The 17,947-nt window shown below is 47.2% G+C and overlaps 7 protein-coding genes across 7 annotated transcripts; 3 read left to right on the top strand and 4 right to left on the bottom strand.

Moving 5' to 3' along the window:
• Window positions 1-3,722: 3,722 nt before the first annotated feature.
• EDB93DRAFT_1250441 (mitochondrial carrier domain-containing protein) lies at window positions 3,723-5,135 on the top strand (the record flags this gene model as incomplete). The annotated part of the gene is made up of 9 exons (XM_041453015.1): window positions 3,723-3,762; window positions 3,812-3,994; window positions 4,052-4,180; window positions 4,235-4,298; window positions 4,361-4,531; window positions 4,583-4,679; window positions 4,729-4,797; window positions 4,841-4,910; window positions 4,966-5,135. 9 exons carry the CDS (start codon window positions 3,723-3,725, stop codon window positions 5,133-5,135), a joined length of 993 nt encoding a protein of 330 aa, XP_041307623.1.
• Window positions 5,136-5,237: 102 nt separating this feature from the next.
• EDB93DRAFT_1250440 (RNase P subunit p29-like protein) lies at window positions 5,238-6,291 on the bottom strand (the record flags this gene model as incomplete). The annotated part of the gene is made up of 5 exons (XM_041453014.1): window positions 5,238-5,470; window positions 5,527-5,628; window positions 5,686-5,849; window positions 5,905-6,182; window positions 6,241-6,291. 5 exons carry the CDS (start codon window positions 6,289-6,291, stop codon window positions 5,238-5,240), a joined length of 828 nt encoding a protein of 275 aa, XP_041307622.1.
• A 160-nt stretch (window positions 6,292-6,451) lies between these two features.
• On the bottom strand, window positions 6,452-7,486 carry EDB93DRAFT_1146288 (Isochorismatase hydrolase). Its single transcript, XM_041449492.1, has 2 exons — window positions 6,692-7,486; window positions 6,452-6,620 (listed from the first exon to the last, which is right to left on the bottom strand). Exon 1 carries the CDS (start codon window positions 7,388-7,390, stop codon window positions 6,767-6,769), a length of 624 nt encoding a protein of 207 aa, XP_041307621.1. The 5' UTR covers window positions 7,391-7,486; the 3' UTR covers window positions 6,452-6,620; window positions 6,692-6,766.
• A 1,059-nt stretch (window positions 7,487-8,545) lies between these two features.
• Window positions 8,546-9,421, bottom strand: EDB93DRAFT_1240590 (glutaredoxin; the record flags this gene model as incomplete). Its single annotated transcript, XM_041451780.1, has 4 exons — window positions 8,546-8,673; window positions 8,731-9,055; window positions 9,112-9,186; window positions 9,239-9,421. The coding sequence occupies 4 exons, from the start codon at window positions 9,419-9,421 to the stop codon at window positions 8,546-8,548; spliced, it is 711 nt and encodes a 236-aa protein (XP_041307620.1).
• A 185-nt stretch (window positions 9,422-9,606) lies between these two features.
• On the bottom strand, window positions 9,607-12,825 carry EDB93DRAFT_400359 (SPOC like C-terminal domain-containing protein). Its single transcript, XM_041456269.1, has 19 exons — window positions 12,613-12,825; window positions 12,362-12,559; window positions 12,191-12,308; window positions 12,030-12,138; window positions 11,873-11,975; window positions 11,740-11,823; window positions 11,509-11,690; window positions 11,359-11,461; window positions 11,173-11,307; window positions 11,074-11,128; window positions 10,935-11,023; window positions 10,757-10,885; window positions 10,592-10,700; window positions 10,448-10,540; window positions 10,284-10,390; window positions 10,136-10,231; window positions 10,025-10,084; window positions 9,950-9,970; window positions 9,607-9,897 (listed from the first exon to the last, which is right to left on the bottom strand). The coding sequence occupies exons 1-19, from the start codon at window positions 12,676-12,678 to the stop codon at window positions 9,811-9,813; spliced, it is 1,944 nt and encodes a 647-aa protein (XP_041307619.1). The 5' UTR covers window positions 12,679-12,825; the 3' UTR covers window positions 9,607-9,810.
• Window position 12,826: 1 nt separating this feature from the next.
• On the top strand, window positions 12,827-14,605 carry EDB93DRAFT_400561 (uncharacterized protein). The gene is made up of 5 exons (XM_041456270.1): window positions 12,827-13,089; window positions 13,140-13,265; window positions 13,323-13,671; window positions 13,735-13,928; window positions 13,980-14,605. Exons 1-5 carry the CDS (start codon window positions 12,874-12,876, stop codon window positions 14,133-14,135), a joined length of 1,041 nt encoding a protein of 346 aa, XP_041307618.1. The 5' UTR covers window positions 12,827-12,873; the 3' UTR covers window positions 14,136-14,605.
• Window positions 14,606-15,903: 1,298 nt separating this feature from the next.
• Window positions 15,904-17,711, top strand: EDB93DRAFT_1281522 (pyridoxal-dependent decarboxylase; the record flags this gene model as incomplete). The annotated part of the gene is made up of 3 exons (XM_041454452.1): window positions 15,904-16,279; window positions 16,331-17,071; window positions 17,123-17,711. The coding sequence occupies 3 exons, from the start codon at window positions 15,904-15,906 to the stop codon at window positions 17,440-17,442; spliced, it is 1,437 nt and encodes a 478-aa protein (XP_041307617.1). The 3' UTR covers window positions 17,443-17,711.
• Between the last annotated feature and the right edge of the window lie 236 nt (window positions 17,712-17,947).

Genomic DNA, 17,947 nt, shown 5'->3' with positions numbered 1-17,947 from the left:
GGGCTACAAATCACTCACCGTCCAAGACGCCAAGGGGTTAAAGTATTATAAGACTGCCTAGGTTCATCAAGTCGGGATGATGACATGTCATTTTCCGTACGACTTATTGTATTTTCCGGAACTTGCTAACAAGTCCTTGCGGACAATTCAAATCCCGCTGCCTAGTCTCCGAACGTTGAAGTTCAGAGTGATCCAATGACAAGCGAAGAGAAAATATTCCATTTCAGCATGGAGAGGTCACTCGTTACTGCCATCATTCCAGCATATGTGCTAGAAGTTAATATACCGGGCCGACAAGCATCCATTCAAGCCTTTCGATACATATTATTATACATGCATACCCCGACCGTCCGCGGATGCTCTGCTCCTCAGCATCGGGATACTAGTAGTAGTGACAGCTAGATTTCTCAGATTATTCGACATCGTGGTGGTGCATTATGTGTATGTGCTTCATTCCTGGACGTAGCGCTCAGCGCGGTATACAGCTGGTGAGGCTTTTTATCTGAGCTGCTTTTTGTTTCCGGTTGGTGTTCCACTTCCTTATTTGGAAACTCTCACCCTCGATACCAGCTTATTGTCAAATTATTTCAGTCACCGTGGGTCCCCTTCGAGTGATTCTTATTGTTTTTGAACTAATAAGCTCACAGGACTACTTCCATAACCTAATCTGTTACATCCACGTCAGAGGCTTGAAATGTGCTGCAACGCGGCCAAGACAATTAGACCAAAACTTCACTACACGCTTCCGATAAACTTTGTACCTCCTCGCAAACTTTGATCTGCCTTGGCGATGGACAGTTGCGAATATATAAAATGTCGTGATTGTTCATTCTTTTTGTCCAGGTTCGTTCGCCCATCTCGGACCTTCAGAGCAATTGCACCGTACTGCTTTCGTTGACTCTATTCAAAAGCCATTCCCCGCTCATAAAAAACATGGACGCCTTCACTACTTTCACTGCATTTTTCACGACCTCTCAGCTTGAGGAATCACCACCTATTACCTCGGTGCCTACTGATGAAGAATCCAGTAGTAGCAGCGGAGGCTCATACTGTGTGGTAGCTTAAGCGTGTCTCTGTGATCGTAACACTATGTAACATATAGGTAACATGTTATTGAGTTCCGGTATGTCTCCATAAATTATCGCGCTGGTCACCGGTCCTCATTCTACATTGGCAGACTCTAAGAATGATTCAGTATTATGAACGACATCATTTTCATCGTCAATACCACCACAAGCACTCTCGCAGGCAACATTATGCCTCGAAATTTGTTTCGCGGATGTACATATACCATGACATTTGTACTCTGCATGCAACCACCACATAGCATCTCTTCGTTCATTCAATTATTCTTCTTTTCGTTCACATTCGTCGCATACCTTCATTTGTTCAAATTTCCAGCGGTTTTTTTGGAAGAAGTCATTGTTGTTGGAGTATACATAGAGAGGAATATTTTGTTGCAAATTATTGTAATAGTGTTGGATCGATTCCTCTCCTGAATGACAGGCAATAGCCGTTCCTGTTAATATTGGCGCGGCGAGTGGATCCTTCTGTCAGTGGCACCACAAGCTAATGATAAGCCACTGCAGGAGCTAAAGCGGCATTGCGAGGATAGAAGCCTGCAGGTTCACCCCGCCTGTTTGAAGTACTTTCGGCTTGTCAAAATTATTCTGTAAATATTGTGTTCGAACATCATACCTTCGACTACAAGCCTTGCCATGTTTTCAATAGTTTCTTCGAACATTCTTGAGTAATGCTTGGAAGTGATAATTAATGCGAGCTGCATAGAAATCCTTACCCAGTCCACGGTGAAAACACCAAAAGTCCATTCTAAGTGCGCGCTTCATTCAAGGTTACCGAACCCTCACTGACACTGGCGAGCATGCGTGCTCCATCCCAGAGACCTGGAACCACGCATCCATGACCGTCTCGCCGATTAACCTGTTGGGAGCTAACGCCACGTTTGTATCGGGATGTACATTGCTCCTAAATCCGCTACGTCGTCCCGGATCGGCACTTGCGTGGCTGTCATAGGCGTCGTCAATAGTCGACGTGGCTTGACCAAAAATCTGGTCTGATGGCTGGTGGGATCTGGCTGCTGCCCCCAAAGGGTGAATCTCATGATATCTGACCATATCAGATGTTAGCTTATAAGGTCTAACTTACATAGCCATAGGAGAGACATGGACCAAGCCCTCACGAGACTAACTTGCTCTTGGATCTCCGGACACGCGCAAATAGCACAATTGGTATTACGCTCGGAGTTTTTGCCACCAGTTGTGCGAGCGTTCCTCAGCATCGAGTCTAGAACCCTGGATAGTTTCACGTCATGCACGCTTGGTGCAGTTTTGATCCGCTCGTCTTACTTCGTTACTAGCTGCTCTATTCGCTGTCGAGTCTGTTCCGCATAAGTCATGGTGAATATCCCAGCGTTGTGTATGGCCATGTACAAGTTGAGGGAGGTATCGATGACCCGAATAAGAAGTGGGTAGTTAAACTTCGCGCGCTGAAGGGGTTTTCCACGCCGACAGCAGATGGATAATATTTCGCTGAGTTCGATCAGCTTGCAATGGTCGCAGGCTTCAATGACGAAGCCTTACTTGATATAATCCATCAAAATCTTGATAAACCCATATTTGATGTCATTGTAGCAGCACCTGAAATCGATCGCACTCTAACAGCCTGAAAAGATTATGCGAAGAGGTAAGATAAGAATAAGAGAGCTAATGGGAGAAGTAGTGGAGGATAAATTCTGAGTGGAAGGAGGTTTGAAGATGGTCGAGCAGGCCAGGATGGGTTAGACCTGAGAATATGGTAAGACGACTGGGCTATCCAAACATGGTTGGGCAATTACCGGATGGCCCCGACGGATCGACTAGTAGGAGTCACTAACCTCATCTTCTCCAAATCACCGTTGTCCCTCAACCCTCAGGCTCTAAATGCGTATCCGCCACATGTTTGATGGTGGCGGCAAACTTTGGAACTTGAGAAATGGAGACACTATTCAGTGTTTTCAATGCGTTGTTTCAAAACGCCATATTATCCAAACGCAAACCAAGTTCCGTTTCTGTAAAAGAATCAGGTCTGTCATGCATACTTGAAATCCAAGCCAGCGTCTGATTCATCGGCAGAATTATGTGGCCAGATTACTCACACACATATTTTGAGGCTGTTCAAGTTATCGTTGTATCAACTATCGGTCGCTTTCCAACGAACTTTCGAGTCACCATCATGATCTGATGCAGTTTGTTACAATCCGTCACAGTCACAACTTGAGAGTTGATGCACCTGGCCCCGGAAATCGCGATGATAGCAACTACTGGCACAATGTTGCCGCGGTCCCTATTGCGACCGGCTTTCTGTCATCACTGCTAAATTTTGACTTGATCCCGCGTTTGGAACAACCAAAATGGATACCACGGATGCCATTGTTGACGGCAATCTGGAGAGCTAGCACACTGTTCATCCCATTTCACATGAACCCAGTGCCTGAACGTGATTGTAAGTTAGTAAGTGAAACTAAAATTACTTTCTCGTTATCCTGAAAGGTAGACAATGCATTAACAGCCAGCTCGGGGGAATGCGGAATACGACGTTGGTATGAACACTGCCCTCTTGGAGCACACACACTCCATACCCTTCATTCCGCCTTATAAAAGCACGCCGTGGAGAGTCATGAAGTATTCACCAGTTTTATCAGTCTTGAGAAGTGCTTCCTCAAGATGACCAGCACAAAACCCACCGATGCCACCGCTTTCTTTGGTACGCCTTTCAAGCTGATGTCAACGCCCTCACTGACTCGACCAATCAGTTGATTTCATGATGGGAGGTACTGCAGCTGCTATATCGAAGACTGCAGCCGCTCCCATTGAACGCATTAAACTTCTTATACAGAACCAGGGAGCTATGATTGCTTCCGAAAGGCTAGACCGTCCCTACAAGGGCATCGCTGACTGCTTCAAGCGGACCGTTTCCGAAGAAGGGGCCATCAGCTGTGCGCTGTGAACTTCATAGTCTAGCCGTTCATAATGTTCATTGTCAATGGGGACAGTGTGGAGGGGTAATGGGACGAATGTGCTCAGATACTTCCCTACCCAGGCCCTGAATTTTGCATTCAAGGACAGCTTCAAACAAATGTTTGGTTTCAAAAAATCAGAACAATTCGGTTTATGGGTTCTTGGTATGTAAAATGTTCCTTTGCATTTTCGAACAAATGTCCGAAACGAGTTATCAGGAAACATCGCCAGTGGAGCAGCTGCTGGAGCATCTTCCTCTGTCTTCGTGTATTCACTTGACTAGTACGTCCATGACGTTGTGGATTACAAATAGATATATGATGATGCACACCATAATGATGCAGCGCCCGCACACGATTATCTGCTGACGGCAAGAGTTCCGCTAAAGGAGGCCAACGCCAATTTTCCGGTTTGATCGACGTATACAGGCAGACCCTCCGTTCTGATGGGGTTGTTGGCTTGTACAGAGGATTCGTGCCCAGCGTAGTTGGCATCTGCGTGTATCGAGGCCTCTAGTGCGTTCATCATTCTTACTCCGGCATAATATTTAATAATACTTTGAACAGCTTTGGAGGGTATGACACGATTAGAGACACGTTGCTAGTAGGAAATTTGCGTGGTAACTTTTTTGCCTCTTTTGCTGTGGGTTGGATGTGCACGACGGTGAGTCGACAGGTATATAGCTGTGATGACCTTGAATCTAAATCTCTAGGGAGCGGCATTGGCTGCATACCCACTTGACACCATCAGGAGACGGATGATGATGACATCTGGGGAAAAGGTAGACTATCTCTAAGCGCGCCTCGACCTACTAATGGGTGTAGGTACAATACAGGTCCTTTATTGAGGCCGGAAGGCATATCATGGCCAAAGAGGGTGTAAGGTCGTTGTTCGGTAGGTTAAGTACGCTGATGGAATGCAGTTAACGGTCTGACACGTACGATATAAGCTGGGGCAGGCGCAAATATCCTTCGTGGTGTGGCCGGCGCGGGTGTGCTATCTTTGTACGACAAGTATGGCATGGCTATCTTACATTTACTTGCTATCTCTAACTCCGAATGCTTCTATAGATTCCAGGAACTCGCTTGGGGAAAGGTGTACCAGGCTGGATCTAGTTGAGAGTATATCGGAGGACGAGCGATGCAGGAGGATACCACGGAACGGTTATCGTAGGTTAGAAGCGCTTATCAGGTGCAAATGCCTTGGACCTTAGAGGGTCATTTATAGCTCGATTGTTTCCTTTGCCTTGAACTTCCGACCAGCACGATCTGCAGATCGAAAACAGAATTGATTGCCATATAGATCGAAAGCGATATGCGGAGCATCCAGGACAGTTCCTGAACGTTGTCCATTCAGCGCAGAACTGACAGCTTCAGCTGGCTCGAATTGCGTTTGAGGTAATGTAGAGTATAGGGGGATCGCCAGCGTGAAGATCGAGTTATGTTTCGGAATCACTGAATGTTTGCGTTACAACTACACTGAAAGACGAGAAAAGAGAGTACTCATTCACGTTTGAGCTGATCTTTGCGAGTGATTACTTTGAAAGCATTCTCAGTTTCGTGGATCACGATACCAGACAGACCGACTAGACAAGGATTCTTACTCTGACGAACTGGGAAGTGAACAGACCATGTGAGTATATGAGCAAATAATGACTAGACTTGAATACCTGTCAATAGAGAGCCGTGGAAGTCGGCCTTTACCAGCTTCGGGTGCATTGATGATGCGTTTGGCATTGCTTCGGCAACTGGAACGGAGGACGGAGGCGACAGCCCTAAGAGTTCAGACATATATCCCATCCATAACTGATGGAGTGGGAGGAATAGATCAAATCTGCAGATGGATGGTCAGCAGACAAGCGCACAGCGCTCAAGTTTTCAATGATCACTTTTTTGCTCCATTCTCAAGCCTCCAGAGGCCTTTTGCGTCTGCGGGTCTCCGTCCTAGCGCAGCAGTTTTTCTCTTCTTCTTTTCCAATTCCCTTCTTCCTTTCTTTGCGTCGTGTTCTTTCTGTACGTTGCTGGCGCGAGGAGGGTTTTCTAGGACGATGTGCCTATTCTTAACACGATTCGTGTATATTCCTTGTGGATCTCCTGATTGGGTGATCGAGGCCTGGATATATGTGGGCGTGAAGGGTGCGTCGGTGTTGAGCTTCATTCGCTGATTCTGAAACCAAACACTTTAGGTCAATCCGACACAGCCTTGGATTGAGAGATGAAAGCACCGTTCCGAGAGCCAGAGGCTTGTAAGGATCAACTTGGGTTAACGCGGACATGATGGTGGACTTGAACACCTGGAGGCTGGCAGTGAAATCTTAGACCTATCGTTGAGTCACTACGTAGGTGGTTAGCTTGAGGCTGAATTATGAACCCGTGGAAAGTTGCAGGCGCCACAACTCATGGTACGCAGCTGGCTACTGTGGTTGCTGGCAGCGGTTTTTCAATAGTACTCACGTGATATTGAGTTATCATAAATTTGTAAGTAGATGACAAGGTTATAGTATCGATACCAAACACAACATGCCCATGACAGGGCCATCATCCAAACCATCATATCGGCCATGGGGAAGTTTCTAAACGGGAACCAATATCCAACGGAGTAAAGCTTCAAGTCATTGTGAGTAATCAGCCCTCCTCATTTAGGTACGACGAGACGTGGACCAGAGAAAAACTCACAACGCAAATGCCAAACTACCATGATGGCTGGAAAAGGGAGCGGAAGTTCTCAGCGATCACTCTCGCAAATGTGCGTCACCGGTCACTAAACAAGTGCGGCACATCCGACATGCACAGAAGGTTGACCCCAGCCTCCTCCAACTCCGCCTCTATTTCCGACTCCACGTCACGGGCAGTTGTAACCATGCCACGGTTCCATACTTCAATGCGATCGTAGGTTGCGTGTGCTTCCTTGATCAAGATGACAGTGTTTCCTCTACTCAAGGCTGTGCTACAAGTAGCACGCACACAGTAATCGCTTTGCATGCCGACGACTATGAGTTCAGCGTCACGTGGTATAAGTTCAGCGAGTCTGGTTCCAGCAAAGGCGTTATTTTTTAACTTGTCGACAATGAACTCGTGCTCAAGCGTTGGAAAAACGAGTTGCCAGCCGGGGGAGTTCGGTGCGTCTGGATCACCCGACTCTCCGGAATTGCGGATATGAATGATGCGAGGTGGTTGCTTTGCTGAGCGAGCACGGTCAAGAATGTGTTCAATGTTCCGATAGACAGTTGTTGAAGAAGGGACGCCGCCTTCTTTTGGGGCCCTGAGCATACAGACTTGCAGGTCCAGGAGTAAAAGGACGCGACAAGTGAGACATGGGGGACTTTGATGACTCGAATGCAGGCTGTGGTGATTATCAGTGAGATGACGGGGCATGACATGCAATGAGAGCGAGAAAGTCACGGACAATCCCAAAACAATCCGATACTTTATATAAACACCGATCGCAGCCCGGGTGAAAACCTTGAGGCCACAGGGCTGAGATGAATTCGCATGGGTTTGGTAATGGTTATCGCATGTTTACCTTTATTTATCAATCAGGAATTATTGATCGCGTGACGTCACGCGATTGCATAATTACATAATATTCAAGCTTCCCATCCTCCTCAATACTGCGGGATATAGTACCTTTAGGAAAATTATGCGGCATTTTTCACATATCTCACTAGTTTTTATATACATTTGGATCCCAGCCATCATTAGATAAACAGGGTCCGAAGCCTCTTTGATGGCGAATGCCTCGAGGAAGGTGGATGCTTAATTATGATAACATTGCTCCACATTACGGGACTTGGTAGGTCATTATTACTCCACCAATGGGGGAACGTAATCGAATGATCTCACAGCTAAGAACCCACACTCGGCCATGCAGACCCGCGAACCCAACGGAAGATGAGTGAAGTATCGATATTTTCGGTGTGATCTGTGTTTTCCCAAGCCAAAAATTGCGACGCTTTCATCCTTACAAGCCGGGACTCTTCTTTAGAACCAATGTTACGAAACATGCGACCTTACCGTGAGGCTACACAGACTGGTGGATGATGTGGCTCCGCCAAGATCCTAGTGGCGAATTCTAGCTGCATACTTGCGGTACCAAATAATCCGGAATGGTGAATTGTTCGAGGGACAAGCTCAGGAACAGAAATCATTTCAGGCAAGGCCTAAGCACATTGGTAGTAGACTGAGGGGATTAAGCGCAATGAGCGGCGATGTGCGGGTGACGCATTTCATGATAGCTGGTGCTCGTACTTTCCGACATGCAGGGATCGTTTACCGGACTGTTCATCAAATAAGCGACCTTTACTTGGCAGCTGCACCCCTATTGTGAGAACAATCGTCCTAGTATGAGCAGCCAACTCACATGTCTGATGCCTTGGTGATTCGAATTCAATGTATCTGCGTAGATTGAAAAATTCAAACTCTCTTCAAATCAAATTACATACCGTTTCTGTCGCAGGACGGCAGGACAGTATGGAGATGCATCTGCTCAAGGGTTGGATTGTTATTGGCAGCACACATCAGCCACACAAATCAAGTAGAGAAAACCTCTTCAAATTCCCCCGACTCCTTCATCTCCTTCACGACGTCTAGTCCTCCCACAAATTCGCCTTTGACTATGAATTGCGGGAAGGTGGGCCAATCGTTCAGTTTCTTCAAACCTATCCGAGAATTGACAATTAAATGATTGATATCTTTCAAAACCTGCTTAAACTCACCCTGCCGCACATTCTCGTCACTGAGAATGTCAAAATGGGTAAATGTAACACTTTTCTCCCTCAACAACGCCACAGCACTCCTGGAAAAGCCACACCGAGGCGCATCTGGCTCCCCTTTCATGAACAGGACTACTGCGCTTTGATTCATGATATCGCGCATACGGGCTTCTAACTGTTCTTCCGTCTCAGAAGACAGAGGAGAGGCAGGGAGTTGAGATGTCGTTGCCTTGGGAGCTACGGAGGAGTTGTTTCCCAAATACTTTGTGATCGTTTCTGTAAGCTGTGTCGCATCTCCGCCTTCGATTCGGGCAAGTAACGCATGACCCTTTGACGTTCACTTAGTCATACATTCAGGGAAGAGGAGATTTCTAGAATACTCACCTGAATAACTAAGCATGTCGGAACGGAGTTGATGTCAAAGGAGTCTGATATGTCCGCTTGCTCTTCTGCCTCCACCTAGCGGTATGTTGTCAATCTTATGGTGCCTGATAGGGTCTTGGGTACTTGCCCTGAGTGCGAGTAGTTTTGGATATTTCTTCGCTAGCCCTTCCACAACTTGATTCATTTGTACACATGGCTCAGCCCAGGACGTCCAGAAGTAGATTAGTGATATACGTTTGAGATCTTTCGAGAGCAACTCTTGAAATTGTGGGGTGTTCGGGATATTAACGAGATTCTCGAGTGTGGACATTGATTCTGTGATCGACTGGTGAATCGACGGGTCGTAAAAGCGAGGATGATCGATGAGCTAGGTAACGACTGTGTCACCGCCACTAGCTGCAATGGTCCTTGTGAGATAATAAAATTGATAATTATGACTGATTAGATCGTTTTGAAATATTTTGGCGTCATCGGAGCTAATTGGCCGTGGCATTCAAGGGCACACTCTTCAGGACACTCATCAAAGCGACAACATCAAAGTTGCGTCATGTATACGAGGATATTATGTAGCTGAGTAAGTACAAGAATAAAGGTGCTCGACGGTAATTTCCTAGAAAGCTGATTCATAACACGGATGGCCATAAATAAGAAGGAAAGCCGACTTCCTCCTGATTGATTTGTGGGAGTGCATGTGATTGCTCAGTGGGCATCCAGCCAATCATTAACACGTTCAATCAGTTCAGCCTTTTTTCCTGACACCGGCTGGCTCTTGCTCTTGAGAAAGTCCTACAAGGAAATTAGTGTGGATGAAGCTTGGCCAGGAACAAGCAACTGATACCTTGAGCTGATCCACACGGAGCTGCAGTAACGTTGAGATCAGGCACACTATCGGATCATTATACAAAGCACCCACCTTGGCCAAGGCACCAACCTCGTGTTTGCTGCGGATTTCCGCCTCGTCAACTGATATGTCCTACATAGTCTGATCAGCAGGTAGTCTCGTTACACGGACATGTGGACGTACAGCCTTTCTTTTGGATCCTGTGGTCATGGGCACGACATTCGCGGATTCGTCGGTCAAAAGAGACCTCTTCCACTCCTTCATAAGATTCCCAGCACGCTAGTGCAAAATTAGATTGGCAAACGCCTACCTGTGAATATAATCCACGCACCTTGTGAATCATATCATATTTCGGACGTGTAAGATCCTCGAAGGCTTCTGGATCAAACTCTTCACGGAAGGCACTTGCTTGTAGTTGGGCATTATGGTATGCAAGGGCTGTAAGCACAGATCGAGATCATTATGGCGAATAAATCGGAAGGAAGTTTAACTGACCGGGGTTAGGATGGGAGTCCGGTGGGTATGCTCCGTCCTTGACACATAGCTTGTCAATCCAAACCCTTGCGGCGTCCTTTAGCTCATCTGACGCTATATGCGGCAATTTAGCTGTAGGTTAGAATCCGATGTATCCTGACAAACCTCGGAACGCTCGATCCAGTGGTGCCCCCCTAATATCGTCAGCAAATGGCAAAGGGATAAGGTGAAACCCTGCAGGATCGTTCCATCCCCCTTCTTCGCCGCTTTCTGCCTAGTTAGGCAGAGATACAATCGACGCACAATAAATAACAATATACGAAAGCTTACTTGCGGAAGCATTGCGCAGAAAACCGGAGCAGCATTACTTCTTGTGAGTGCCAAGACATGTCCGATCTTCTTCTTCTCTATCATTTTCTTAAGGAGAGCGGCGAATGTGCGCTTGCTTCCTGAGTATTTCTGTATTACCTAGTCATTTCGGGACAGGCTAAAGAACAAGGAAACGCACTGATTCATCGGGATAGATAAACACAGAGTGTTTGACATTGTCCTCAAACGCTAGTTCTTTACGATCCCTGAAACCAAGCAACTTGATGCCTTTTGGTCTTATGTGAGAAACAAACTCCAGATTGATATTCACAACATACTTGGTTCAAGGTCCAGCGTGCGGAAAGACTTAATCTCATCTGCGGTATAAAAGGGCTACGCGAGATTAGTACTAAAGCAAGAGAGCCAAAAACACATACTCTTTTCCCCAATGGAACAGCTCGACAAACAGTGTCGCCTCCTTCGCCTTCATCATCGCTGCCACCTTCATTAGGGGTGGCACCAAGGGCCATCCCATAGACCATCTCAGTTTTGTTCACTTCCGCTTGTTGATCCTGTCATGCAAATGATAAGCCTCAGCACATGATGTCAAATCAATGCATTACCTCGTCAACGTACACCGTACGGCTGTTGGCTACTTCCATGCGATCGCCTAGGTCAACGAAGTATTTGTATGAACCTTTCTTCTGTTCTGTAACCAAACCATAACTGCAGCAAGTATGTTAGTCTCGTAAGGTGATATAAGAATTACTAACCCCTTGATGCTAATCACAAATCCGTCCGCTAGTTGGAAAGGAATGCTGAAGATGGCACGTTTCGGCACCTCATGGAAGCGCATTTGAGAGAGAAGATCATCGATACGCGTAATGGATATGGATTCGGGAAGAACGCCAGTATCTTCGTCTTCGTCATTCAATACGTTTGGCAATAAGACGGACTTCGGAGACCATTAGCCAACCATGAAAACTGATCAAGGTGCTTTTCACCGAGTAAAATTTGTACGTCTCGAATGGCTTCTCAGGAGTGGCAATGAAAAACGGTTCAATTTGAACCCCTGATTGTGTCAAATCCTTATAACTCGAATTAGCTATCCGTGCACTTTCATAGAGATAGACACACTAGAAGGGTGGTTCGAGCAGAGGTGACCAGCTGCTTGCTTCCTGGGTGTGGATTGTCGTCATCTGTGATCAAAAAAACGCGTTTTGAAGCTGTCTTTGGTGCTCTGAATGAACAGGGTAAGTGATAATACGCGTTCACTAAACTGCGTCATGTTCACCCGTCACGCAAAACCCAGTTGCAGCTCGTGAATACGTCACCCATAGGCATTTTCTTTCCTTTCAGTGGTGGAAACGTGGATTTGAGTAGATCCGGATCTTCTCGGGCAGCTTGGAGCACATCGTTGAGTTTCAAGCGTTACACGACGATCACATGACAAACCATCCAACAGTTGAATAAGTTCTTGAATGGCTGGTGCACTTATGAGCGTGATAGGCTGATAAACGAAGGAGTTCTTCTTGATTTCTGTAGCGTGATTTTTTGTCTCAGAAGAGCGAGTCTTCCATGACCAATTGTGAACATATACTCGATGTGGCACAGCGCAAACCTCACTGTATTGAATAGCACGATGCCAACAGAATCATTTGGGCCTACTATGACTTTCTTTTTCTGAATCTGCATGGCTGCTTCAAGGGCAGTGAACAGGTGAGATGTTTTGACGTCTTCGTAATTAGGGTCATCTCGAAGTTCATGCATGGACTCTGAGCAATCAATGCAAAAGAGGATAACATCACGCTTCCCCTCGAAAAACTAGAAGGAGTTCGCATGAGCCTTCTGGATGTGACTTGGCAGGAAGCACTCACTGCGGCATCCTGTAGCTCTTGTTCTTCTTCTTCGTCGATGATGTTCCAGTCGTCAAATGGAGGCATAGTAAGTTGGATAGAGTTTGCTTCTGTAGAAAGCCCCTTTATGCGCGTTACAGTTCTGGTTGAAGTCGTCAGGAGCTCGGAGCGTCGCGTTCAGTAAAGGGTGAGAACGTGGCAAAATGTCAGGTGAGGAAACGCGTATTACGTAAGAGATGCGTGCTCGTTATTTTGCACAACATACAACCACCGACTATCGATATGCCACTAAACTCACAGACTAGGCTGTTGCCATTGAGACAGATTGAGCTGCCCACTATACAAGTCCCCCCGGAACTGAAAATCCGAACCGATCAAGATGTGGAAATCTGGAAATCCACCAAGGGATATGCAGATTATTTGTTGTTCCTCCTCCGGCTGAGTGAAGCAGTGGTTGATTACACGCTCCCACTAGTGAACCTCCCAAAACAGAGCCAGGTCCGCAATCATGAGTGCGCCCATCATTATCTGATTCATCGAGTTCATAGGAAATCGACCGAATACTTGCTCTCCTGGATACCTTGAGTAGCTGGGTTGATGAAATCCCTCCCCTTCAGACTCCTCAGCGTTTTGGTAATCTTGCGTTCCGTACATGGGGCGCTCGCTTGGAGGAGGCGAGTTCTGTTGGACATGTATGATAACAGCGTCTCACTGCGATGACAACATTCCAGCGCTCTGACGAGCTTCTTTCGGGCTTGCTTGGCGAGAAGTTCGCCTCCGCTTCCCTGTATCTGAAGCCTTACTTGCTCACGTCATTTGGGTCGTTCCTGAGAATGGATTATGGGACCGGTCATGAATTATCATTCGCTATCTTCCTTCTTTGCCTAACTCTTATACGCTTCTTAAAACCTGAGCCGAATGAAGAGCGCCATATGGTCCTCAGCGTTTTCGTACGCTATCTGCAACTATGCTGGAAGCTCCAAGACGTCTACAGGTTGGAGCCCGCAGGGAGTCATGGTGTTTGGGGACTCGACGATTACACCTTCCTTGGCTATATATTCGGAAGCGGACAGTTACGAGGCATGATAATTCAGTTTCTAATTTAGTCCATTTTTCTAATTTTTAGGTGACTTCTTATCACAGACCAGACGGATATTACTGTAGCTTCCGTACTAAACCCCCCGCTTCCCCAAAGCAACCTATATTTTATGTCCATTATGCGGATTCATCAGGTGAAACACGGACCGTTTTACGAACACTCCTCTCAGCTTCACTCAATCGCCGTTGGGGTTCCTAATTGGGGGAAAGTTCATAATGGATTGTTCAAGATGTATGAGGTGACAACCGTTTATTCTCCGCATTGAACCCTGTAATTGAATTATACTCAGGCAGAAGTTCTGGGCAAGAGGGTAGTGGTTCAGCATCTACCCCTGGGCGGGCTGATGGAATGGGATACCCACGTCGATCAGCGTCACGCGCCGTCAACGTCGCGCGACGCACCTGCCAGCGTGGATACCCGGGCTCCTTGGACACATCCTCGCTAGCGATGAAGATATATCCGACGTGTTAAACAAAGTATTTTTTGACGGTATTTATGCTCGCCAATGTCAAGTAGATGCGGAATGGATGGGGGTCCGCGTCCCTAACAGCTTTACGGAATATCCTGAGACACTCAGATGTTGTTTCGTTAGTTTCGCTTGGCCCTAACGCCACGGAACGTTCTGATCTGTCAGACTTTTCGTACAGTGGTCAAGAGACTGTCTGAGTCGCGAATATGTGATGGAGATCTTACGGCGTACAAAGGGCCAACATTCCAGTCGATCGGATGTTTTACACCACTCGCGTGTGAATGGCAGGCGGCGCAAATCTTCATCGCAGGAGACCTGCGTATTAGATAGTGGTGACCCCCTTTAATTTCATTTGGAGTCGAGAATGGACCAAGTGATGGCAATGGAGATGATCGATATGGATACTCCGTTAAATGACTTTGACCCGGGTTCGTGTGTCGGCTGTGTACCCTGGGGATAACACACTACATAACCGAAGCATTTTTCTCTTCCCTCGCTGCACAAGGCTGCGCATTGCCCAAAACGACGTTAGAGGGTTCCTACGACGTTCACGTTCTTAACGGCGGTTTTTAACCTAAAAAGCATATGGATGGACTTCGGTCCGTTGTTTGGGCTAAGATCGCTTTGAACAATACGCCGGATGGGGCTATGTAACCACGTTTCTTCCCGCCGAGAACGAGGCTGGCGAAGGGAACTTCTTCTGCAAGTTCCGTTCTTTGCTGTGTATATAGCATAATGCCCAAGATGAAGGTAACAGGAAAGACTTGCTTGTTATGGAATGTCAGAATCAAAGTTCAGGTCATGGGAAAGAAGACTAGTCATCGCCTACCGATCGGGGTTTGGTGCTAAACAAGGAGCTCACGCTGCCCTGCAATGGCAGCTCGCCGAGGAGGGCGTAGTTTTATAATCGTGGGGACGACCAAGGCGACGAGAACACGCGGCGAAGAAGCGTCTTACAACGAACTTGCTCATGGGGTTTGGGAATCTGGGTTTCACCTAGCCTCGTTCTCCACCGAGGAATAGATCTAAGACGCAAATCCACCAGCAGTCTTTATGACGTCAGCCATGTAATCGTAAGCATTACATAATTTTTAGGTACTGTAGAACTTCCATCATCAAAATTTCTTTCCATTCAACAAGTCATTTGGCAATTTTATAGACCAACCGCAAATCAGCCTTTGCCAACAGCAAATCGCGTTTCTTCCCTGTAGTCGTTATTACAGCGACTCCAGAAACTCTCGGTGTCATCATTACTGATCAGGAAAGGAATAGTGATCTCCGCCTCTTGACCCTCGAGTACGTCCTTCATTTTCTATTGTATCCTAATATATCATCCAATACTATCCCTCCACCGCATTGCCAGGTGGTCTTCTGTTCGTGGTAAGCTAAAAGCTCCATGCTGTGGTGGCTCTTTGATTTTAAACCTCGGTTCAGGCGAACCTCCTTGACAGGCCCTCTTTCTTCCTTCTCCTACCTCATCTTTCCACTCTCGTCTTAAGTTTCCTTTTTCCATTATTACTTTACCCTTCAAGCCTTTTCCTCGCTGGACAGGGAGCGAGGAACCCATCACTTACTGAAGAGACCCTTTACTGCCGTACTAGCCCGTGGTTCTTCAGACACCAGCGGCCTGGTTCGGTAATTCGAGGTTTTGAAAAGAACTCCAGCCATACACACCGGCTGCGCTCAAAACACCGTTATAGACAAGTCCGATCACACACTGCTGTCACCCGCGGACCATCTTCCGATGTCTCAGGTTGAAATTCTTTCTGCTCTGAACCCACTCGACCACTTCATTTCAAGCAACTTCCAAAATTTACCAGGAAATTCAGACGCCTCTTTCGACCCCCTGGTCCAGGACCTGTCACCTCTCGTTGACATCGCAACCAATGACATCCCAGGAGAGAATCGGCTAGATGATGACAAAATTTTTTCTTCTCTTCCCCCGCTGTTTAGGGGACACCCCGAAATGCATCTTCGCAAGGGCATCATAGATGCCGCTATGCGGGCTGGGGCCAACGAAGTTGACGCCGAAAGCGCCTTTTTCGTGGCTGATCTCAGCCAAGTCTATCGCCAACATGAGCGATGGATGAAGAATCTCCCAGAGATCGTCCCACATTACGGTCTGTAGCCCGCCTGGGATCGTTCCTGTAAACTTCTGACCAAGTCCATAGCGGTCAAGTGTAACCCGGATCCATACGTCATAAGGCTTCTCGCTGCTTTGGGGGCTGGCTTTGACTGCGCATCCAACGGGGAAATTTCCCAGGTACTCAACGTCGGCGGCGTCGATCCATCGAGGATCATCTTCGCCAACCCTTGTAAAGCAACGTCTTTCGTGCGGAGCGCTGCAAGAGCCGGTGTTAACACTATGACGTTCGACAATGACGATGAGTTGTACAAAATCGCTCGTGCACACCCGGGTGCCAAACTCATCGTTCGTATTCTCGCGGATGATTCCAAAAGTATCTGCCGGTTCGGTATCAAATTTGGGGCACCCCTTGAGGTGGTTCCCAGCCTCTTGTCGAAGGCTAAAGAGCTCGGGCTAGACGTGATTGGGGTCAGCTTCCACGTTGGAAGTGGCTGCTATGACCCAACTATCTACGGAGATGCCGTTAGGCGCGCCCGGGACGCTTTCATCATGGGATCTCAAGTTGGTTATCAATTCAGCTTGCTAGATGTCGGCGGTGGCTTTGAAGATGCACGATTTGAAGCTGCTGCATCTGTTTTATCCGACGCCATTAATCAATACTTTCCTGACCGAAAAGGTATCAGGCTAATCGCTGAGCCTGGACGTTTTTATGTGTCCAGAGCATTCAGTCTTGCTGCGAACATCATTGCACGCAGGGCGCCAAAGATTGAGGGTTCTGCTGAGCCCTTGGATCCGAAGCCAAGTTTGGATGAACCAAGTGTCATGTGTACGTGGATAAGTTTCTCATACTGTCAGTAAACTTACGGTGGTGGAGCAGACTACATCAATGACGGCGTGTATGGAGCGTTCAACTGCATCATGTTTGATCACCAGACCGTGAACCCCTACGTGCTTTCCCTTAACGGATCGTTCCACATCTCTCCTTCGGAGCCTTTGTCACTGTGCAGCGTATGGGGGCCGACGTGTGACTCTATTGACTGCGTGTGCAAGGCAGTTGAATTGCCAAGTGCGCTTCAAATTGGGGATTGGCTTGGCTTTGACGACATGGGCGCATACACTATATGCGCTGCGAGCCAGTTCAACGGATTCAAGTTTAGCAACGTGATTTATACTACGAAGCAAAGGAGGTGGAGATGAGGCACGGCGTGCACTGCGGAACTTTGCTGCCAAGGGATATGGCCATGGGGGTGGACCTTACTAGATTGTAAATAGATGTAACCTGTGTTGGTTGTGATGTATATTGGGACGAGTTTATGACGAGTTGATGGTAGTCGACGTGAAAAAGTGTCTGTATGAGGAGTAGTGTCATGCGACTGTGCCTATGTCACGCTTATTTTTGCGTGTGTTTTCGGTACCGAAGGCAATTGCCAGGATGCCGGGTCGTTGTTCCGGGGTTTCGCCTGGTCTCGCTGGATCTCAAATATGAATCCGGAAGGTTTCGAGGCAATCGAGGTTTACCAATTTGTGATCGACGCTTCGCCCTTCTGAGGCACCCATGAGCTGATCGAAGCTCGCTTCCAAATAAGGATATATTGTTCTCATAACGAGATGAGGAGTAACCTCGACCGAGGGAGCATTCATTGATTCAGGTCCAATCGAATCATTTGTCAGCATAATTTTATATTGAAATAGGAATAGTCGG

Source organism: Suillus bovinus, assembly GCF_016758785.1.
Source record: "Suillus bovinus strain UH-Sbo-P2 chromosome Unknown EDB93scaffold_28, whole genome shotgun sequence".
Classification (NCBI taxonomy): Eukaryota; Fungi; Basidiomycota; class Agaricomycetes; order Boletales; family Suillaceae; genus Suillus; species Suillus bovinus.
This window is presented reverse-complemented; position numbering and strand designations above follow the sequence as displayed.

Coding starts and splice junctions, on each gene's coding strand:
- EDB93DRAFT_1146288 (XM_041449492.1), bottom strand. CDS start 7,390: ATGCCCCGTCATCTCACTGATAATCACCACAGCCTGCATTCGAGTCAT.
- EDB93DRAFT_400359 (XM_041456269.1), bottom strand. CDS start 12,678: ATGCCTCCATTTGACGACTGGAACATCATCGACGAAGAAGAAGAACAA. Junction 12,560..12,612: donor AAGAGCTACAGGATGCCGCA/GTGAGTGCTTCC, acceptor AACTCCTTCTAG/TTTTTCGAGGGGAAGCGTGA. Junction 10,391..10,447: donor GGACTCCCATCCTAACCCCG/GTCAGTTAAACT, acceptor CTGTGCTTACAG/CCCTTGCATACCATAATGCC.
- EDB93DRAFT_400561 (XM_041456270.1), top strand. CDS start 12,874: ATGCCACTAAACTCACAGACTAGGCTGTTGCCATTGAGACAGATTGAG. Junction 13,266..13,322: donor GGGGCGCTCGCTTGGAGGAG/GCGAGTTCTGTT, acceptor ACAACATTCCAG/CGCTCTGACGAGCTTCTTTC. Junction 13,929..13,979: donor GATTGTTCAAGATGTATGAG/GTGACAACCGTT, acceptor AATTATACTCAG/GCAGAAGTTCTGGGCAAGAG.